At 38.3% G+C, this 23,593-nt stretch overlaps 1 protein-coding gene across 9 annotated transcripts in view; it reads left to right on the top strand.

The window, feature by feature from the left end:
* The window catches only part of MBNL1 (muscleblind like splicing regulator 1), a 200,638-nt gene that overhangs the window by 38,464 nt on the left and 138,581 nt on the right, over positions 1-23,593 (top strand). For 2 of the 9 annotated variants that reach the window (XM_023515662.1, XM_012807828.2), the window contains one exon: positions 17,550-18,542. The exons of 1 other annotated variant lie outside the window; for it this stretch is intronic. In XM_023515662.1, the coding sequence (XP_023371430.1) occupies positions 18,369-18,542 (174 nt within the window). In that variant the 5' untranslated portion in view covers positions 17,550-18,368. Of the gene's footprint in view, positions 1-16,403; positions 18,543-23,593 lie in introns of those variants that run through there. 6 more of the 9 variants (XM_023515663.1, XM_012807829.2, XM_023515660.1 and 3 more) reach the window with 4 other exon arrangements.

Consider the following 23,593-nt stretch of genomic DNA (forward strand, 5'->3'; position numbering starts at 1 on the left):
AAGAAATGAAACAAGTCCTTGAGATGAAATTGGGCACTAAATTTATCTCTCAGCTTCTGGTAACCAAAGCAAAAGCTTTAGGAAATAGAAAAAGCTGGAATAATCATATTTTTTCATATCCCTTATGCTGTCTTTTTCTTAGCCCTTAGGGTGTTAAGTTAAATATTCTAACTGTGACCTGGGGTGAAACAGGGAATGGATATAAATTCAAATTAGTTAAGAAGCGAAGGCTGAATTCTTCTCCTTAAAGCCTAGCCTTTAAGGCCCTTGCTGATTGGGTTTCACCCTCATCTCTTGCCAGCCCATTGCATACGGGTGCCCCCCACAGACTGGTTTCTCCAGCGTTCGTGTTCATTACTTTCCTGCATCCCTACCTCTACTATCTGTATTTCTACACCGGATTGCAGTTTTCTTTTGTCTCTTACCAAATAAAAATCATCCTTTCCGGCCGGACTTAGATGTCTCATCCATCTTGAAACCACCGGAGACCCCCTCTCTTTAACTTACTAAGCTTTATTATTATCTTGGCTGTGTACTTCTGACTTTCTTGTTTATATACAGTTATTCGTGTGTTAGTTTTATGTCTCTAATTAAGCACCACATTCTTCAAAGTCTGGATCCATGGACATCTGAGCTACATATAGAAAGTGGTGAAGAAACAGTTAATATAATCAACATGCATGTATTTTATCTGTGAATCATCTATTATCAATGAATTATCATGTGCAGTTTTTATCAAAGGAAATTTTTGGGGAAGTGGAACCAGGATGGTCAATTTTTTTGTTGTTTTTGACTTTGGGTTTTCATTTTATAAAGCAACTTAATGTTTGCTATGTCTTGGTGTCAGAAGGGAACTAATATGAATAGAGAACAAGTGTGGTATAGGTAAAAGAAAAAAAATCATTGATGCCATTTCGAACCCTCAGCTCTTTCTCTCTGATAAACTTTTCTCTGGTTTTATCAGGTGTCAAAATATCAGTCTGATGCTACGTGGCTTAAGGACGGTTATTCCACCTCCTTCATTGCTCTCCAAATACTGTTTTAGTGGTTGATATAGATGAGCCTTACTGTATTTGTACTCACTTAGCATATGATTTATGATTTTAAAGCAGCATTCCGTTTTACCTATATGGGAGTTTTCTGCTGACACATTATCACTGACCTAACAGAAGCTTTCAAGAAAATGTAGGTTCCTGTTGCTTAGAGGGCAGACAAAAATACCATGCTCGAAGCCATCATCCTTAACAGCTAATCTGCCAGTCAGCTACTGAGTGTTTAGCGCTCTGTAATCTATTCAGAACTGATTAATAATCTTAATTGAGAAGAAATTGGTAGTTGTAGGGTAGAATTTTCATGTCTGTGGGTGTATACTATTAATGTTCAGTGACTACCCAATGGCTAAGCAAGAACATAGCATCCATCCCTCAGCTCTGTAGAGGGACCGTCTTGTCTCCTTCAGAATCAATACTCAAGGCTTTCTCCTTCACTCACATCCTACTCAGAGCAAACTAGTTGCTATGGTGGTACCTGCAATAAATACAACTCTGTTCCCTATCTCTCTCTGTTTTCTTGGCTTCTGTTGTATTTATAGTTCCACAGATTTTGATATTAATTTGCTAGCCTGTGTCGTGAATGAAATTTTGCATTTGGGATCTGATTATGGGCCCTGGTTTTTCCAGCTTAGAGGACTTTGGTAAGTCAGTCACTTAACTATGCGAGCCTTAATTTGTCATATTTTGCTGTGTATAATGCTTACTTTTTTGTCCAAAGTTTTGAGGGGAAAAAATGGTATGTATTATACATGGGTAGTACTACTACTGTTTCTGTATAAATTTTTTTTTTTGAGACAGAGTTTCACTTTATTGCCCTTGGTAGAGTGCTATGGCACCACAGCTCACAGCATCCTCCAACTCCTGGACTTAGGTGATCCTCCTGCCTCAGCCTGCCAAGGAGCTGGGACTACAGGTGTCCACCACAACGCCCGGCTATTTTTTGTTGCAGTTTGGCCAGGGGATTTGAACCCACCACCCTCAGTATATGGAGCTGGTGCCCTACTCATTGAGCCACAGGCGCCGCCCTGTATAAATATTTTTAACTCTATTAGTTACGCTTATGTGTTAAAAATGTAAACTGTAGTAATGCAATAATGATATGCATATGCAAAATAATACTGTGGAATACAGTAATTGTGCCTTCTCTGTGCTAAACCCCCCATGGTTGCCCCTAACTGGGCAGGCATGGAAGTGGCAGGACGCAGTCACCAGCACTATCTTGGAAGTGGGCACCCTGCCAACAGTGACACGATGACCACGGTCAGTCAGTGTCAGGACCGCAGTGGCAGCTGTGCAGTGGCATCTCCTTCTCTCAGAGGAGGTGTGAAGCTGGCTGCTGCAGAGCCGCTGGGAGAGAGTCAGCGGCAGGGGAGAGTGTTCTGGATGACCAGAGCACCCCTCCTCCCCCACTGTCCCCTCCTGGGTCACTCTTGTTCCCATACCCTTTCCTTTCCTAGTCTCACCCATGGGTCGGAACATGGGCACAGTCACTCTGCTGAGAACAGTGGTGGGCTTATTTCCCAGGAAGCTGGCGGGAGGGGCCAGCCCTGCCTGCCCTGGGCTCCTGATGGTAGATCCTTGCCTTTTCTGGGCTGCTTTGTCTCTTGTGCAGATGGTCCCACTCTGAGGACTCCAGGAAGCCCTACCAGGAGGAAGATGCCTGAGCTGGGGTCTGGGAGACCTGGGTTCTGAGACCCCGTTCTACTAGTAGCCCACTGTTGTGGCCTTGGCCTCAGCTCTCATGAAGTTTCCGTCTATGAGGGTACCTGGCCGCAGAGCATGAAACCTTGGGGGCATCTGAGCCCATAGATTGTAATTTTGATCCTATTAGTTGTCTAAAGCCTGAAAATGTTGAGTTGGCATAATTTCCAGAACTTGCCAGTGGGAAGAACTATTTATTTATTTGGTTTTTGAGACAGTCTCACTCCATGCCCTGGGTAGAGTGCTGTGCTCATAGCAACTCCAAAGTCCTGGGCTCAAGCGATCAATCCCCTTGCTTCAGCCTCCTGTGTAGCTGGGGCTACAGGCACCTGTCACAATGCCTGGCTGTTTTTTCTATTGTTACTAGAGATGGGGGTTCTCCCTTTTTGCTCAGGCTGGTCTGGAACTCCTGAGCTCAGGCGATCCACCTGCCTCAGCCTCCTAGAGGTATGAGCCACTGCACTGGGCCAAGGGTGTTTGTTAACAGAGTGGATACCCAGGTCTTTCTCCTGGAGAGTTGATTCAGTATTTTTGGGTGTTGGGTATTGTTCAGGTCTCTCATTTCAACCAGTCCCCTAGTGATTTATAGGATTTGCAAGTTTGGGAAAGGCTGGTTGGTTTATTCTGACATCACTGATTATCCAAGGTCTGGATGGCTCGGAAGGTCACAGTCTTGTCACCAAACATGAATGTAAATGCAGAATACTTCACTGGAGTATCGTCAGGGAAAGCTGCTTCTTCATTGTGTTGTCCCGGAGCCTCACAGTGAGGCCAGCTGTGCAAGAGACAAGGCAGCCCTGGAAGGGTAAGAATCTACCATCTGGAGGCCGGAGAAGGCAGGGCTCGCCCTGGCTCCTCACACCAGCTTCCTGGGAAATAAGCCCCCCAGGACTCTCAGCGGAGCAGCCATGGTCACATACACACTAACAGACATGGGTAGGAAGAGGAAGTGACAGGATGTGGGAATGAGGATGGGCTGGGAGGGGACAACTGGGGGAACTCTTTCAATCAGGTCTGGCCCTCCTGGCCTCTGCACAGTGGCCAGCTCCCTGACTCCAGCCTCTCGCATGAGAAAGAGGAGCAACTGAGCGGCTTCCTCTGCCCTCCTTTAAAAAATTAAAACAAAGATGGATTTTTCCTGAAAGTTTGGCTAAAAACACAGGTGCCCAGTATACAAAGGAGCACACTGTACATAGTACATGTCAAAATATGGCATTTGTTCATAAATGGACAAGATAGTATGACCGTTGGTTAGCGCTGTGAGCAAAAAATGACAAAATTAGGGTGAAAATAAATTATCTACCAACATATAAAACATTATTTGCTATTATTAATAATAGAATGTGTAAATTATGAGGAAAACATAAATTTTTCTACTTGCCACTATAGTAGAAACTTTCTTTAGTATTAAAAGAATGAACACCTTACAGAAAGCCCAGTCCACATATAGAATGTAGCACAAGCCAAATTTCCAAAAGTTAATTTCTTTAAGGATATTACTGAATAAAGGAGCCTAAGTTTTTAGTGTGATCCAAAATAAAATGGTTTTAACTGCAAGAAGATAAAAGCATTATCTAAATCTTTTTCTCCTATTACCGGTAATTCTCCTATTACCGGTAACAGAGTTTTTTTTTTTTCTTTTTTTTTTTTGAGACAGAGTCTTCAGCTGTCGCCCTGGGTAGAGTGCTGTGGAATCATAGCTCACAGCATCCTGAACTGGTGGGTGTAAGTGATTTTCTTACCTCAGCCTCCCAAGTAGCTGGGACTATAGGTGCCCACCACAACACTCGGCTATTTTTTTTTTGTTGTTGTTGTTGCAGTTGTCATTGTTGTTTAGCTGGCGCAGGCCAGATTCAAACCCGCCAGCCTAGGTGTATGTGGCCAGTGCCTTACCCACTGAGCTACAGACACTGCCCATAACAGAGAGATTTAATTGACTTTAAATAAAGGGTTAGATTTTGTTGTATGTGAGGAAAATTATTTGACTAATTCCATTGTAAAATGTTTTTCCTTATTCTTTGGATATATACACACTCACATATGTACATGTTAATCCTTATTTTACATTTTATCTATCATATTAACAATGATTCTGTCATATTTTAGTGGTTGGATAGTTATTTTGTTTTTTATTTGTGAAATAATTTTGCTGTTATAAGTTATTATAAACAAGAAATGAGCCAAAATATGACAGTCCTTAAAGCATTTCTTTTGTGTGTGGGGAGAGAGAGATTATGTATAACAGGTAATTTGACATCTAAATGATAGGAAAATATGGACATTTTTGACTGCTATATAATTGCTCTTTTAGTTTGTTCAGTGTATTCCTTTGGATACTCTTAGAAACTAACAAACTAAGTAGCTTTTGCATGCTGTTTTGCATGCTGACTTGTGAGCTGTTGGGTAGGGCTGAATATAAATGATTTGAGATATGATTAAGTTACAGTATATGGTGTGTAGAGTCTTAGTGATGTGAAGGCACATGTATGATTTAAGACATTATTATTAATAATAAACAATAGGAGTTTGAGATTGGCCTGAGCAAGAGTGAGACCCCATTTCTACAAAAAAAATAGCTGGGTGTGGTGGCATGTGCCTGTCGTCCCAGCTATTTAGGAGGTTGAGGCAGGAGGATCACTTGAGCCCAAGAGTTGGAGTGTGCTATGATGATGCCACTGCACTCTAGTTGGGGCAGCAGAGAGAAACTGTCTCAAAACATACAAACAAAATGAATAATAACAGAATTTTTCATAGCATTTGGCAGGCATGCTAGTTTTCTTAGTAGTTGATAGTGTATAGTCAAAGAGCATATATTTGAATCTTTAAATAAGCCATCTTCTCAGACAAGCTATTATGGGTTTTTCGGAAATGATCAGGTTAAAAAACACAGTAAAAAAATCTCTGGTGGGAGTAGTATTGTAGCTTTGATTGGTTATGATTGCCCTATAATGGAATTAAAAGTAACCTGAGAAGTTTGGTAAAAATGTAGATTCCTGGTCTCTGTCCTCAGTAGGTGTAGGTTTGGTTCCTGGAATAGTAAGTATTTTTTAACAGTCACCCCCAGGTGACGGATTCAGGTAGCCCAAGAATCTTTCTGGAGCATTAATAGCTGAGAATAATAAGTATTGCTGTTAATAAACTATTGGTAGTTACTTGAGTTTATTAGACAGCTCCCATTGCATTCTCATTTGCCTTGGAAAGCTGGCCATTGCTTTTTCAGAGTACATGCTGTTGATGAAAACAGGTAAAGTTTTAATCCCTGTCTTATTAGAAGGATGTAGTTTGTTCTTTGTGTTTCCCCGTGTGTTGTAACTTTTCCTGAATGCACAGAACCTTATGTGCAATTCAAATCATTAAGAAAAGGGTGTTTTTTATTCTATTTAGCAAAAAACAAGAAAAACAAATCTCAAGCTCCTACCATACATATACCACATGTATTGTCCTTTGAGAAAGTACGAAATCCTAAGAATAAAGTCTTTGTCTCATCTCCTTTGAAGCGTGACTTTATTTCTATTCTGACAACAGGGTAAAATCCCATTGTCAAAATGAGAATAAAAGCCTTGGAAATGCTCACATTCTGCAGTATTCTACCAGTCAGCTATTTTGATTATTAAAAAAAATTTACTATTAGGTCCTTCATTCTGTGAACTGTTATTTGGTAACGGAGAAAGTGAGTTTGAGGAAGGCAAAGTGGGAGGACAGTGGTTTTATTTTCTAACAAGACATTATGTGCATCGGCTGAATTATACAAGAATGTGCACCTAGGTTGGTTATTTTAATTGGAAGTGTATGCTCTTGTGACTACAACTGAAGCCCTGGGCTCAGGGGGAATTACCACATGGGCCTCCATGAGCTTTCCAGTGTTCTGTTGTGACTTAGCTAGTTTGATAACGTCTTGTATTATTTATAGCAGTTGTCAGAAACCATTTCCTTTAGTCAGTTAACATTTAAAAAAGGAGGGGATAGCAGATTTCTGACATTTGTAGAAATAATGTGTAAAAAAAAGTAGTCCCTTAATCACATGACATAGTGCTGTCAGAGATTTTCCAAATATAACATGCCCTGTAGACACTTTGAACTACATGTTTTCTTGTTTTTGATAAAATCATGGTAAGCTGTATATTGTTCATTTTTGATACTCTGTGAATTCAAACATTTATTTAAACTTCCAGCCCTTGTCTTATGGCAAATAATTAGAAAATACGAATATTGTGATTTTACAAATGTTTCCATTGATTAGCTGCCATGTAAAGGCTAACAGATGAAAATAATTTGCAAAGGCTTGGTGTCTGTAGTACAGTGGTTATGGACCAGCCATATACACCAAGGCTGGCAGGTTAGAACCCAGTCTGGGCCAGCTAAGCAACAATAATATCTGCAACAACAAAAAAAATAGCCAGGCGTTGTGGCAGGTGCCTATAGTCCCAGCTAGATGGGAGGCTGAGGGAAGAGAATTGCTTAAGCCCAAGAGTTCAAGGTTGCTTTGAGCTGTGATACAGCAGCATTCTACATAGGGTGACATAGTGAGACTCTGTGTCAAAAAAAAAAAGAAAAGAAAAATAATTTGCTAAATACAGAAACAGGCTTTACATTCTTTCCTTTTATAGAAAAAAGATATACTTTTTTTGCGTGTTCCCGTAAGAGAAATTTACAGTATAGATTTAAGGCCAGTATCTTTTCAAGGTATATCATAGGTTTAATAAATATAGAAAAACATGTTATTCATTATTGGTAAAGATACACACTGGTAAATGTTTTCTTGAACATTTTGAAGAATTCTTGAAGAATTTTGAAGACTTTTTGTTACTGTAGTTCAAAGTCAATACATATATGAATGTTTTATGTTCCGAGTATTTATATTAATAATAATACTTGGATTTATACATGCAATTGCAGCATTGCTTCAAATAGTGAAAAATTGGCATTAACTTAGGTGACTATTATTAAAGAAATAGATAGTGGAATAATAGATATATGTTAAAAAATAAGTATGTTCATTATGTTCATCTGTTTCTGTTGACATCAATATTAACATATTTTGTAATTATATTTTGTATTGTAGACTGTTCATTCGTTGTTCAGTCTCTTGAATCTAGTTAGATATATGATCATGTGAAACCATTTCCATAGAATAAGTTACATTAAGATGAAAATATAAATTGTCCATACGTGTCATTGCTGTGGCATATCTTACTATTTTAATACAGGAAAAAACACCTGGGTCTTGATTCACTATTAGTGAAACCACTGTTCTTATTTGTATGTGAGCATGTATGAATTTGTGATATTTTTTAAAAGCTCAAGTTAAACTGATAATCCAGTGTTTTGTTATGAGGAAAAATTCAGATGACCTTGATATTATTGAGCATGTTTGTGATAATTTGTTTAAAAGGTCATCTTTAAAGTCAAATGTATTAATCAGTAGAAATAGCCATAGGATTGCAGTATTAAAACTGTGTAGCACCAACTCGGCGCCTGTAGCACAGTAGTTTCAGCACCGGCCACATACACTGAGGGTGGTTAGGTTTGAACCCAGCCTGGGCCAGCTAATCAACTGTTACAATACAATAGCAACAAAAATGGCCAGGCATTGTGGCAGGTGCCTGTGGTCCCAGCTACTTGGAAGGCTGAGGCAAGAGAATCGCTTAAGCCCAAGAGTTGGAGGTTGCTGTGAGCTGTGATGCCACCGTACTCTACTGAGGGTGACATAATGAGACTCTGTCTCGAAAAAACCCCAAAAAACCCCCCAAAACTGTGTAGCACCTATGTGGTTTGAGTAATTATAAAGTTTGGAATAAATAATTCATTAGTGAAATAATCAGTTATATGGAGAGGAGGAGATTGTGAGTTTTGTGTTGTGTCATGAGAAGTATACTAACTCAGTTTTTAAAGGATGCATTCAAGTAATTCCATACTATATTCATTCATAATTGGTTTTATTCATTATATTCTGAAGAATTTTAGATCTTGTTATTTAATTATATGCCTAGATATTATATACTTTTCTCATAAATGATTAATAATTAAAAACTACATGTTTTGGGTACTATTCAACAGAAATAAGCAGTAAAATTTTCCCGATTGAAGTTACTTACGCTAGTTTTTAAAGCAGATATTTGGAAATTCAAGATCTGTTTGTTAAGATCAAGCTTTCGTGTTTAGATTTACTGGATAGTACTGAGGGTAGTTGCCACATTAAATTTTAAGGAATTCTGGAAAATGTAGCGACTGTTACTGAGTCTGATCCTAATAGGGATATGCTGTGTATTTTGGGCACTTTTAAAAATTGTTATCAGCCATTTCGCATATTGATTTTATAATTTATTCTAATTGAGTCTATTAAAACAGAAAATAGGTATAGGTTAATTATGGAGACGATCTCATGACTACCAGTTGTGAGAACAATTTCTGACTTGGAAGGAAAATTGGAATAGTGAGTCAAAGAATTACAAATGCAGCTAATTTTACTGACATGCGGAGTGCTATGGGAAAATTTTCTTAGTTCTCTTGTTGATGAAGTTCATACTTATTTTTTGACTTGTGCAGTGCTGTCATTATGGAAGCACAGATGAAGTTACGATCGTCCTTCAAACAAGGATATCATATTTAAAAATATTTTAGGTAGAGGGGCTGCCAGTCTCAGTAAGAAGCTAGGTGATAACAAGTTCAGAAGATAGACTGAATATTAAAAGGAAAATTTTGGTTCTTAGCTACTATGTCAAATAAAATAAAGCTGATTTAAGGAAGCTTTGGAATCAAAGCCTATAATTAGGGCATTTCCACGGGAATAGCAGTATCACAGTGTAAATATCACAGTAATTGTATTCCATTTGACATCCGGTTCTGTCATGCTGGTTTTACATTGATAGATACTGGTGATTGGGTCAGTGCACCATTTCTCTTGAAAATTGTCAGAATGGTGGGAGTTGACTTTTCTATCATTCAGCTCTTAAGCACATAACAATATTGTTAACTTTGCTGTCATCTGTGTTCTGATTTCCTGGCTGTTTATTATTTTGAGATATTAAATGGCACGGGCCGATTAGCTATGATAACCTGAGGCTAACAAGATAATGTCTTTGTGTAAGATATAAGAAAAAATAAAAGAACAAAATAGGATTAGCATTTTCTCCCGAAGAAGGATAAAGTAGCATTTCATAGTTTTATCTCATTATACTTTCTTGTAGAATGGAGAGAAAAGTTAAAACCGTGCTTGTTTCAATATCATCAGAAGAAATACAGTGTTTCATCTTTTGCTGAAATTGAAGACTGGTTCAGTCAGAAATTCAGATAATAGTTAAATGTTTTAAATTTTCAGAGCCATATAAAACTGTTTTGGATTATTCTGTGACTTAAAAATAATCTTCAGTTTCACAATCAAGGAGGTATTTAAATACGGTTTTAAAATTTTTTTTTTTTTTTTTTTTTCAGTTTATTTGGCCGGGGCTGGGTTTGAACCCACCACCTCTGGCATATGGGGCTGGTGCCCTACTCTTCTGAGCCACAGGTGCCGCCCTTAAATTTGGTTTTGTTTTAGTGTTGTTGCCGCAGGCTGTCTTTCCACTGAGTGCCATTTGATGCTGCTCTCCTTCAGGTAGTAAGGTGGCATCTCCAGTCTACTAAACTGTGTACCTGTAGCTCAAACATTGTAACTTGTTGGAGATATTTATTAACTAGTATTCCCATAATACTACGAAAATTATTCAGTCATGCCACAGGTATTAATTGGCTTCCTCTGGGCCAGGCACTGTTTGGTGGGGATTTAGCTTAACAGCTACCTGCCCTCCTGGAGGCAGTGAGATTAGTGTGTGATATTACTCTGCTTTCTTTTTCTTCATAGTACCAGGTAGTAGTAGGCCTAATGTGCATGTTATATACTTTCTCACATCTAGTCTGCGGTGCTGTTGGGAGGAACAGAGGGTTGGGGACTTTGAATAGTGGCCTGGAAAACCTACAAGACCACTGCCGTAGGAGACTGGACGAGGCCTCTTTAGGTACAGAGCACAATAGTTCCTTGTGATAATTACATTCTAGTGATATTACATTATTTTAATTTTTAGATTTTGCTTTATATAGGAATCAGTTAATAATTTACTTTCTTTTTTTTTTTAGACAGTTTCATTTTGTTGCGCTTAGTAGAGTGCTGTGCTGTCATAGCTCACAGCAACCTCAAATTCTTGGGTTCAAGTGATCCTATTGCCTCAGTCTCCCAAGTAGCTGGGACTACAGGGCCCACCACAATGCCCAGCTATTTTTTAGAGATGGGGTCTCACTCTTGCTCAGGCTGATCTTGAACTCCTGGGGTCAGGCAGTCTACCTGCCTTGGCCCCCCAGAGTGCTGGGATAATAATGGACTTTCAAATCGTTGTATTTGGAAGCTTTATGTCCTATTTTGTCTTCAATGTAAACATTAACAGACGACAATTTCTATTTTTTTTTTTTTTTTTGACACAGTCTCATTCTGTTGCCCTAGGATAGCTCCCCAAAACCTCAAATTCCTGGGCCTAAGTGATCCTCCTGCCACAGCCTCCTGAGTAGGTGGGACTACAGGTGCCTACCACAAGGCCTGATTTTTCTATTTTTAGTACTTAGTAGAGATGGAATTCCAGTCTCTTGCTCAGGCTGTAATAATTTCTAATTTGAATGCAGTTTGGTTAGTAGTTTTTGGAATTCTAATCACTGGAAATAGTGCATCATCTAAACAACAATAGACCTCTTGATGATGTCAGGAACCAAATCTGTGAAAGGGGCCACAATTTTGAAAGACTGCTTCCACAGACCTGAGATGACTCGTTTGAGTTAGTAAATACAACCTTTCATTTCTTGGCAGCAGCTTGTCTGAGATTTGTTAGACCAGCAGGGCGCATCGGCAGTCTCTGTGCCATTCCAGAGGATGTGTGATTGAGGGTTTTTTTTTTTTTAATCAGTATTTCTAAAACTGATCTTTGGCATATCTTCTTCATTATTTTTGCCAATATATTTGCATCATTTCATTATTTAAATTCTTTTTATTAAACTTACGTAATCACAAACCTGAAGGGCTGGTTTTGGCATTTTGATACATCTATTAAAATAATGTTATTTTGCGCATCATGTAAAATTGCCATGGGTACCACTCAGAGTGTGCTTGTTCATTACGGAGAAACTCTAATCTCAGCCTTTTACTACATGGAGTTGACTACTGCTAAAGGCTGCATTAACCTCTTCAGACCACAGCTTTCTCCATGTAATAAATAATAGCTTTGCTGCTCCATTAAGTACCTCTGTAAGAACTAAGGTCTGTTATGCCTCCAGAAATTCTTGGTTACTTGTATATTAAAATCTCTGTTAATATTTGGGAAAAGCCTGGAAAACCTGTCATATGAACAAACTTCAGTTTGCTAAAGTACTGCATTGGTAGTTATGGACTTGTTAACACCAGTGATCCTGGGGAAGAAATTAAGATTTGGGGTAAGGCACCCCTTCTCATCACCTCCAAACTTACATGATGAAGTTTGTCACTCTTTCAGTTAGGTTAAAAGTGTTCCAGTGAATAAAAATCATTATAAAAGATTTCAAATAACTATTAACTTCCTTAATACATAGCCTATCCCAACATCAAAAGCATGTTTTTGGAAGTCTCTACAATTCCCAGGTAACTATTCTGGGATGTAACTGGACTGACTGCCTATATTTGCTTTAGAAGAACTGAAATGATCAGTAAACATATGTACCTAGGAAGTTTAACCTCACCCATCGCATTCTCCAGAGGGGAAATTTATTTTCATACCTTATAAGCATCTGTTTACCTTCTGTTGCAGTATGAATGTGAATCTTGCATACATACCTGTATGAAGCCATCCAGAGTCTGGTTCAGTGCTATTCCAGTGACTATAAGAATAATTATTTATAATTTCCCATGACTTTGTTTTCCCTTTCTTTATCTTTCATTCTCTTCTTGGTTTTTATTGTTCCTGTCATTTCACATATTATTTTTCTTCTATTCCCCCCTTATATCCATCTTAAAGTAGGATATATATATGATTTCTGATACCATCAAAGAAGACATTGGTTCTTGTAGCAGAATATACTTATTTGTAGAAGATGTCAGATAAAGCAAGAAAGTAACTTGTTTGGAGTTTGATCAATGGGTTAAAGAGAGCTTGTTGCTATTACATAAACTTTAAAAGTTTGATACTTGGGCGGCGCCTGTGGCTCAAAGGAGTAGGGCGCCAGCCCCATATACTGGAGGTGGCAGGTTCAAACCCAGCCCCAGCCAGCCCGGGTCAGCCCCGGCCAAAAACTGCAAAAAAAAAAAAAATTGATTCTTAAAAGCAATATCTTTATTGTTTAGAAAAGTTTATTATAAAATATTGAAATATAGTTCAGAGATAGACCTCAGAAGCAATTTGCCTATTAGTAAATACCTTTAAAGTGGAAATATTTCTTTCAATAATTATTTATAAACAAAACTATTTTGGGGCCAAATATGTTTGTGAGAATTCTTACAACCTAGACATTACCCATACACTTCTAAACATTGTCTTGATGTATAGAACAAAACCTCATTACTAGCTGAAGTAATGTTTTGAGAAGTCTATATTGATCCAAATTCTATAAAATCTCAATTTACTGAAATAATAAAGACTTCCACGTCTCCTTGAAATTATTCTTTCTGAATAAAGAGAAAAAATACAAGACAGTAAAATAATGTCAGCAATTTAGTTAAATCAATTTTTAGGATACAATCAATTCATTATCCACAGTGCCCTATACCAAAGGCTGGCACACGTCTTTCCGAGTCCAGCTAGATTAATCATGCATAAAAGTCACTGTCCCTTCAGGTCACCCAGAGTTCATGCCTGGCTAATTACAGATATTTTGATTATCAATCTTGTCTACATCCTTTACAATAAAATAGTGTGGTCAACTTACAAATATGTTTGTAATTACTTTAATAACACTTTTGAAGCAAAGAGAATTTAATTTCTCTGTCACCAAAAATAAAAATCAGAACACTAATTTGTAAACATTTTTAAAGTTAAATTTCGTATTTGAGTGGGACTAAGCCTGTAGCATAGCAGAAAGGAATGATTATCAACTCTAGAAATGAATTTTGGAGTTGTATTTAGACATAACCACCAAACAATGCCGATATTTCTCATGGTATCTTTCTTACATTATTTGAGCCCCATAGGTCATGATTAACCATTTATTCTGAATAAACCATATGCAGGTTTAAATAAAGTTTATTCATTTGTCAAACATTTTAACAATCGCTATATCCCAAGAACTGAGGAATGGGGGATCCTGGGGCTGTGCCTTCTGTCAGGGAATTTATCACTCTGGAAGGAGGCAAAGTGCTGAACATACTGTACTGAGATGTTATAAAAGTAGTGAGAACATTCTGAGATGCAGTCATGTTCAGCATGGGCGGCCCATCCATATAGAGAAGGTGCTATTTGAATAGTCACTTAAACAAGGAGAAGGGATTTGCCAGATTTCAGGGGTGAGGAAGTATGCATCCAACCAAACAAAGGGGTAGCGTGTAACAAATCCCAGGAGCTCACAGGATCACGACCTGTGTCAAGAACCCTCAGCAGCTTCTCTGCCAGAATTGAGGAGGTACAACAGTAGGAGGAGCCAATGATAAAATGTGTCAGTTTGTACAGGCGGGAAGGTTCAGGAAAGGGGAGTTGTAAATTTGATTAGAGCTCAAGTACATACAGAGACTTAAATACAGAGTCTTTGGGTTTGGCTTTTATGGCAGCATTGAGGATCTTGGCTGAGCAGGCAAGTAATGGGTGTGGACGTTGGACTGGTGTGGACTCCAAAGTGAATAGGAGGGGAAGCAGCGGCCGGAGGGCACGGTGATGACTCTGTAGTTACTTGTCTGGGAATAAAGGATGGAGAGCATTAGGAGAGGGTGCGTAGCCAGGGTGGGGTGGCCGTCCTCCTGCCATGCCAGCCCTCCGTTTTGGAGTTACTCCAGCACATTGGAAGGCTAAGAGAAAGAGCAGTGTGTGTGTGTGGAGCGAGTGGAAGGTAAAGGGGTCCTGAGAAGGAATGATGCAAGGTGGAAGAAGCTTCACTGAGAGCCAGAGGGGGAGACCTGCCTGGGAAGTTCTGAGAAGTGGAGCCTGAGAAGACAGATGCAGAAAGATTTGTGTCAAGGCAGCCAGGGGAGTTGGTGACCAACCGCTACTGTTTCTGCTTCGCAGTTTTTGTAACATCCAGTATTATCTGCTGTTGATAATGAGAGGAACATGGAGGTAGAGGAACTTGAGAGTGATGAAGTTTTAGAAGAGCCACGGTGTGGAATGAGAGAGGGAGCTGTCCAAGGCTGGGGGAGCTGCCGAGTCAGTAGGTGGGCACACGTGACTCTGGAACACAGTGATTTCTAGAGGCAGTGATTTTTCTCTCTGTGTGTGTGTTTTCCGTGTATGTTTGAGCGTGTTGATGTAATTCATACATGTGTTTATATGAGCTAATTCATGTGTGTTTGTATATTTTGTGCTCCAGAAGCAATTCAGCTCCTGACGTAGTAATTGATCATTTAATTTACGGATGCTTATGAAACACTATCTTATTTTTCATCACAGTGCTAAGCACTGGGCTAAGATAAATAATACTGTTTCTATGCCTGGGAACATACCATCTAGTGGGTCAGGCACATCATAAAATAAAATGCTATGGAAGGAATAGGTTCAGAGGCAATTTCAGAGAAGGCAGTATTGATACGTGGGTGAGAAGAGATGAAGAAGTGACATCTTGGTAGCTTTTTGGAGGAAGTTATGTCCTAGCTGACTTAATGAAGGCTAATGGTTGCAGGTGACACATTTGAAGATGCTATGGAGAAGGACTCACGAGAATTGTGGACCATGTATGTGGTCTACTCTGAAGGAGTCAAGTCATTTAGAAATTCTGAAAGCAGACCAAAGAGTTAAGAAGGTAGATTGCACAGTTATGCCTGGATCTGACTTTCTTTCTATAGAGTCAGGCATTAGGACATGAAAAGTTTTTTTTTTTTTTTGAGACAGAGCCTCAAGCTGTCCCCCTGGGTAGAGTGCCGTGGCATCACAGCTCACAGCAACCTCCGACTCCTGGGCTCAAGCGAGTCTCCCGCCTCTGCCTCCCAAGTAGCTGGGACCACAGGCACCCGCCACAGCGCCTGGCTTTTTTTTTTGGTTGCAGCCATCATTGTTGTTGGCGGGTCTGGGCTGGGGATTCAAACCCGCCACCTTAGGTGTATGTGGCTGGCGCCTTAGCCGGTTGAGCTATAGGCGCCGAGCCGAAAAGTTTTTTATAAACAAAAATATTCTTGAACCCCAAGATGAGTCAGTTCTTTTAATTTCTGTCAAAAGTGTAGTCTTATTGCATTCTTTCCCAAACAGTTTTAGAAAGTTTTCAGAACATTAGTTTTAAAACAACAGTATTAAGCTTAAAAAAGAATTTAAATTCTACTAGATATTTGTGCTTGTTAACATATATGGTTATATTTTATGTTATAATTTTCAAAATTACAAGTATACCACAGGCAAATAGATCATTTCTGGCCCATAAAGAAGTAAGCGTAATCAAATACATTGTCAATTGCTTTTTGAAATGTGACAGTTTTAGTCATTTTCATTGATAACAGTCAGAAAAAAATGTATACTTTTGTTTCTGAAACTAGTAACACATTTTTTGAAAGTTCTTCATTCCGATTGAAAGAGAAAGTAAGTTGTTAAAAGTTGTTAAAAGCAAAAATGCCCTGCTCTGAGGAGTAGTCTTATGGTGCTAATAGATCATTGGGCAGCAGGGAATCCCTCACCCCCCACCCTCTGGCTTCTCTTGGTTGTACTTCTGAAGCATATCACACCACCCAAATCAAATTGCTCACTTAATATTTAATGTTTCTGCGATGGAATCACTTTCTCCCTTGAGGTTGACTTCAGATTTACCAGACAGGCTGACAACACTGCACTCCTTATTTTCTCCACATGACCTCAGCTTCTGCTTTAAAAATGTTGAAATAAAGGATGCTTTTGTTCCTATCTCGCCTGCCTGTGATATATTGACAAAGTGTCTGCCGGCTCAATGGAATAGTTTTACAGTATGAGTGCTGCTTTCAGTGGAGGGGCAGGACTTGGGCTTTAGAAGGAAGTGAATTGGATAGGTCAGGAGAATGTACCATTTGTAAACACCCCTTTCCTTTTTTATTCACGTGTCAGGACAGCAGGAGCAGGCTGTTCAGTGCCCGTCCCTGCACAGAGCCGGAGGGAAAGCAGCTTAGGAGTCAGCTGCAATTTTTAAACCTTGCTTTTTATTCCCCGGTAATGATCTTCAAGTGCTCGGACTTGTCTTAGAAGCTGTTGTGAAACTAACATGGTTTAGCCCACTAACTGCATGTTGGGTAAATTCAAAACCCACATGCTCGTCCTCTTGCAGTGGAATAAGTCACATCTGATGGACATTTTCTGTGCTTATAGCATAGTAATGAACGTCTGACAGGCGCGACCTTTCATAAGACAACCCACACTATTGGCTTTCTGCCCAGAATATTGCTGCAACACTATCTGTGATTGGTTATCTCTCTATCATGCATTGCTTCACAAGGGGAAACGGCCCCTTTTTTTAATAAATCTACGATGGCTGGCTGCAATATGCCTCACTGTAAGTATTTTGTGTGTATGTGTGTGAGAGGGAGAGAGAGAGGAGGAGAGAGAGGCTGACTTGAATATTACTTAGTCTAGTAGCACAGGGCAAGGTTGTGGTACTGTAGGACATCAGTGAAGTGCTACTTAGTAAATCTTAACCTATCTCTTTTTTCTACAGGTTGGTACTAAGAAGTGCCTTTCCTGACGTCTCTGCTGCTTGGAACCGCTTCTAGAGCAGTCTCTGCTTTTGCCTTGCTTGCTGCCAGCTAGACTGTGACGACAGCACATCCACCCTCCACCTCTAGCCCAGACACCCCCATTTCTACTTATAATCAAGAGAAAAGCTCTAAGTATCTGGCATTGCCCTAGGCTGCTTTAGTTTTAAAAGAAAAAGTTTGCTGAAAAAGTAAGATATCTTCTGCCAGGAAATCAAGGAGGAAAAAAAAAATCATTTTCTCGATTTTGCTCTAAACTGCTGCATCTGTCTATGCCAAACTAATCAATACCGATTGCACCACCAAACTCCATTGCAAATTCAGCTGTGAGGAGATTCCCTTTCAGACAACTTTGCTGAAAGCAGCTTGGAAATTCGGTGTTAAAGGGTCTGCCACGTTTTCATGCTTGCATTTTGGGCTCCAAATTGGCACTGGGAAGGGTTTACTGAGAGCACAAGGCTGATTCCAGGCCCTACTTTTAAACGTTCATCTACTTACAATCCTAGTATTTCTCTAAAAACCAAAACATCTTTGAATTAACAGTTTCATGCTGTGAATTTCTAGTGGGAGATCTTTTCCTTGATATTGACAACACAATTTTCCATGTACTTTTAAAGCAGGGAGTGGGGGACAAGTATTTTGGAGGGGACATTTTCATCATCATTTTACAGTTTTATCAGTTCAGTTTTTTTTTTTTTTTTTTTTGGTTGTTACTCTTTTTTTGAGGGGGGGTTGGGTTTGTTGGTTTCACTGAAAAATTTAACTACCTGTAAAATCTAAACATGGCTGTTAGTGTCACACCAATTCGAGACACAAAATGGCTAACACTGGAAGTATGTAGAGAGTTCCAAAGGGGGACTTGCTCACGGCCAGACACGGAATGTAAATTTGCACATCCTTCGAAAAGCTGCCAAGTTGAAAATGGACGCGTAATCGCCTGCTTTGATTCATTGAAAGTGAGTAAACATTATATTGTTTTAAGGATATACAATAATTGGATAAAGGGGATTCGGACATACAGTCCTCTGAGTTTGGAATTGTGGATTGCTTTGTTATACTTGGTGTGTTCTTATTGATGATGTTGGCCTGGAGAACTTTATCAGAAGCAAAAGAATCAAGTCTGGCCAAACTTTGTTTGTTATGAATAACTTTATCAGTTCTTTAAGTCTATGACTTTGCTAGAGCAGAAAGTGTTGACTTGCTTTTTACTTTGTAATTGCAAAGTCAGTATCTGTCTCTGGGAATGGGAAATGCGGATACATGTGTGTTTAACATATGCATCTGTGATACTATATAAGGCCCTGGGGATACCTGAATGAAGATGATGTGTTTTTATTTGTTGGTAAACGTACTGTATTGTTGTATTGCAAAAGAACAGCAGATTTGAAATCAGCTCAACTTGGATGAAGTTTTTACTCTTAATTTTTGACATTCTGAATTTTCTTTTTATTTTGTGGCATGTTATTTCCAAGCCAGAGCCACGCATTTTGTAAAGAAATACAACTAGAAGTAAGGTTCTGAACTGCTGTTTCCGTACCTTACCTGAGGCACAAACTTAATGTTGACTGTGAGTTTTATAAGTAAATAAGTAATGTCATTTGTTGGATATTTTCAGCTCCAAAAATTCTAGGGTGCTTTAACTTAGCAATTTATTTTCTGTTAAAGGTTGATCATTTTCTATCTGTTAGACTCTCAGCCAGAAATGTTAAAAGTTAGCTTTTGTGGCCACAACAATTCTAAAAGATTTACTTCAATGTTTTTGACATTCAAAAATGTCATTAGATTTGTAATTAAGGTATCAAGTTTGGATCTTTTAAAAGATATCATAAGACTAGAAATGTGTTCCTGGATACTTTCAACCTACTTAGTTTAATCAAATTGCTTTTGAATAATGATACCCCGGTTAATTCTTTGAACCTTTTAGGAGGGGATAACTATCACTTGTATGTATACAGAGAAGTAAAAATGTCATAAATACATCTTACCTTGTGAAAAAAAAAATAGTGCTGTAATGATTGCTCTCCTTAATAATATCTATCAGGGTAACTTAGGAGTTAACTGTTTCAGTTCATTGCATCTTGATCCAGTGTGGGCTGCTCACTCTGCTGAAGTTTTTGCCAAAGATTCCAAGGATGTTTAGATTCAGATAAAAAGAAGGTATTAACAAACATGTCTTAAAGTGTTAGATTATTCTTCATGTCATAGTCCTAGAAATCAATAAGCAACAGTTATAAACTACCATTAGGCCTTTTATCACCCTTTCCTTTGAAAGGCGTTGATGGAGGGCAGGATGATGGTACCTTTGTGAGTGGGTGTTCCTGAATTCATGCTGACGGAATTCAGGTGTAATTAGACACTGGGACCCATAAAATGAGGGGCAAAGAGCTAATTACTCTTGTCGGTAACCAGCTGTGTCCATAAGTAACCCTGTTTTGACCCAATTAATAGTAAATCCAATTTTTAATCCTACAGACAGTTGATGGTGCACTGATAACTGCACAATGAAGGACATTAAATTTGGCTCTGACGTTGAGTGGTTTCACAGAAGACCTGCCTCTCTCCAGCATTTGGAAACACTGGGAAACATTAATATTCAGTTGCTATTTTTCTATCTCAAAATATTTTTTTAGTTGCTGCTCACTTGTGGCTATAGAACAGTCTCTTTTTGAGTAAAGCAGCAGCATTGCTTAATGGCATGCTGTGTGGTTTACAGGATTTAACTGCCACATCAAGGACATTTTTTTAACTAACAAATAATTTCAAGATTTTACATTTATTTATGAAGTGAACTCGTTATAGCAGCTAATCAATGCAAACTTTGTCCTTTGTTCTTGCTAAGAGAACATGAATTAAGTCTAAAACTGGGTAAAATATTTTAGATTTGAATAAGAGGAAAAAACCAAATTTATTTATGGTGGAGTTTCTTACTTAGGAAAATAGCTCCTTAAATGCTAAACATAGTGAAACAATGATGAAAAAAATTCAATGAAAACAATTTTGAATATGCAATTGAGTATTCATGTTCAAAAACATGTTTATTTTTTACGTGTGTGTACATATATATTTATAACTGACCACATTATATGATTCTTAATACAGTATTAAGTATCCTACCTTTTAGATAGCAGCCTTTCCTGTATTCAATTTTGTGTCTAAAATAGATCAAAAACATATTTCAGAGCTGCTAAAGTAACCGTATGACTCATTCTCGAAGTTCTGAAATTTGGGAGCGTTACGAGGTTTCCATGCCAGTAACTGCTAGATCATTTGCATTGTCTCAGAATAAACAGAAAACACTTAGAAAACTTGTAATATCTGAATGTCTTTAATAAAACGTGTTCTATGTATTGCTCAAGTCCACAGTCCAGCCTTTTCTGAGTTCTTGAGCCGTGAGATGGAGGTAGTCTGTGTAATCTCCTATTTTTAGAAAGTTAGGAAAGCAGACCAAATACTCTCTGAGAGGACCCTGTGAAATGGCTGTACCCTTCAGCTGTGCTGTCTCAGACTTTGGCCAGGCTCCCAGGTGACTTACGTTTATAGCAGACTTCTAGTTAGAAGACAGGAATTTGTTTCATTTAAAAAACAGAAGTCAAACAGTTGAAGAAAGTGTTTATTCATGTACAAGAAAGCAATTGGCATATTACTAAAGATAAAAAAGAAGGTAGATGGTAGTATTTTGGTTGCAGACTGGTGTTTTTAAGGGTTAAATAATTAACTTAGTTTAAATACAGCCCATAAAAATGCATAATTCTGTATCACAATGTGTTGTTAAGTAAAATGGGAACATGTGATAATAAGGAATATAGTTATAAGAATGTTGATAGGAATGAGCAAAAGTAGTAATACTATGTACTAGTACATAAACTAACAATATATTAAGCACTTTATTTCTCTCATTTAATTTTGCTTTTATAATTGCAGTTTAAATGACACTACTCTAAGAGTATGTGCAATTCGATACTCTTAGAGGCTAGAATTGCTTATAAAGTATAGATTTGGGTGTATTTGCTAATTCAGAAATTCAGAACATTTGAAAATTTTCATTATTTTATGCTAAAGAGGACCTGCCCCCACTGGTTTATGAAAGGGATAGAAAAATATCAACACTGCAGGCCACCATTATTAGGAGGATGGTTTGTTTCATAAATGATGGTCAGATAATCATTAATAATTAACTATTTTCTTTAAAATTCAGAAAGTTAATGTAAAGAATGACTAGTCTTGAATGTATTTCAGTGTCTGCCAAATTATTTATATTTCCCCCTAAAACCTTTCAATATATGGTCAACAGAAATTGACTTACTGCTTATTGAATTTTTTTTTTTAATATCCATTCTTTTTTTAGGAGAAGGGGGAGTATGTAACATTTATGTTTTCTCTCTATTTTCAAAAACCTTAGCAAAAGTCTTTTACGTTTGAGAACTCTAGTAACATTTTCTGTTATCAAATTAAACAGTTTTGTTTAAGACAGTTTAAACTTTTCATTTCACTATATATAGTGCTATCTACCTACCTGTCTATCTATCTATAAATAGCAACAGTGATCAAATTTATCATAGACACATCCGGGATCAGATTCCACTGCACAATGGCATAGAGTCAAGGGCACCGAGGGAACACTTTTAAAGTGGCAGACTTAGCAGAATATGTGAAATACAGAAATCGGGTAGAGGAAGGCAGTCACATAAGGTAAATGAGGGGTAAAAACTCAAAATCGGTAGGGCAAAATCAATCTCCTGTGGCCACATATGGATTAGACGGCATAACTGGACATCATAAAGCAGCCCCCAGTGTGTGGACAGTTAAATTTCAGAATATCCTCCATGGTTAGCACGGCGTATCTTCAACCCAGAAGTTCCCTGTGTTTTTGCTGTTCTTTCTCATCCCCCAGCCTGGACTTTTCTTAGTAATTTTTAAGCTAGTTTAATTGACAATCCTGACAAAGTAGTATCTGCAAGTTTTAGACTAACCAGGCAATTTTGAATTGAGATTTTGATCTCCTAGGTTCCTAGATTGAAATAACTTTTACTGAGAGTGTTGTTGTTTTTGTTTGATTTTTTTTCCCCTATGGGCATCTCTCGTGATATTGAAACTAGAATAGAATTTGTAGCGTATATATGTGTGACTCTGTGGGCACATGTTCATGGTGCCTTACGGTGACAGCTTGACACAGTGCTTCCTTGTTTTATCCTGATGACTTAGTAGTGGAACTGACTGTAAGGCGTTCTTGTGCAGTGGAGTGGTTCATGTAAGAGTTCGGATGTTCCCGTAGCAGAAACTTCACAACTTCATAAGGAAGACTCTGTGAATAATGCTGTGATATCTTCAACTTTGACATGAACCTTTCTTTAACAAAATTCTCAATAGCTGAGCTGCTTTGGTAGAACTAATAACGATGCATTTGCCTGTTTATGCTTCTTATAGTTAGTTTTTTTATTTTTTACAAAGCAAATTTTTAAAGGAGTCCAGATATTTTAGACTGTTGGACACATTTCAAGTCATGTTTTGAATCAGGCTACTTGCAGGCTAATTTTAGAACTAGTTGTTTTGTTTGATGTTGTACAATTTTGGTATATTGATTCTACTTTTTCCTCTTTTAAATCTTGTTTCAGTGGGTGTTTGACAACACTAAAACTGTTTTTAGCCTTAAAGCAAATGTGGCATTGACAGTTGGTTTTAAAGTTTACTTCTATCTGTGACATCTAAAGCTACTCAAAATTCTGATTTCTTTGATTAGCCTTGAAACAATTCCATGCAGCAGGCTATCCCTGAGTGAAGACAGCCAGTGCAGGGAGGTGTAAATTTTTTTGTTGCGAGATGTGTGACGTATGCCCAGTTCACGTGAGAGATGAGAAACTGACTGTTTCTCAAACATGGCTCAGACATCTATAGGGACCTAGTTTGGGAAGCTTATCCTGTCATTTTTCTTGCCAAGGATAAGTAGAGGATTTCAGCTATCAACATCACTAATCCGTTACCTTTCATGCTGAGCAGTGTCTCTGCCTTC

This window comes from Otolemur garnettii, unplaced genomic scaffold, assembly GCF_000181295.1.
Source record: "Otolemur garnettii isolate 467f Iridium unplaced genomic scaffold, OtoGar3 scaffold00076, whole genome shotgun sequence".
NCBI classification, from domain to species: Eukaryota; Metazoa; Chordata; class Mammalia; order Primates; family Galagidae; genus Otolemur; species Otolemur garnettii.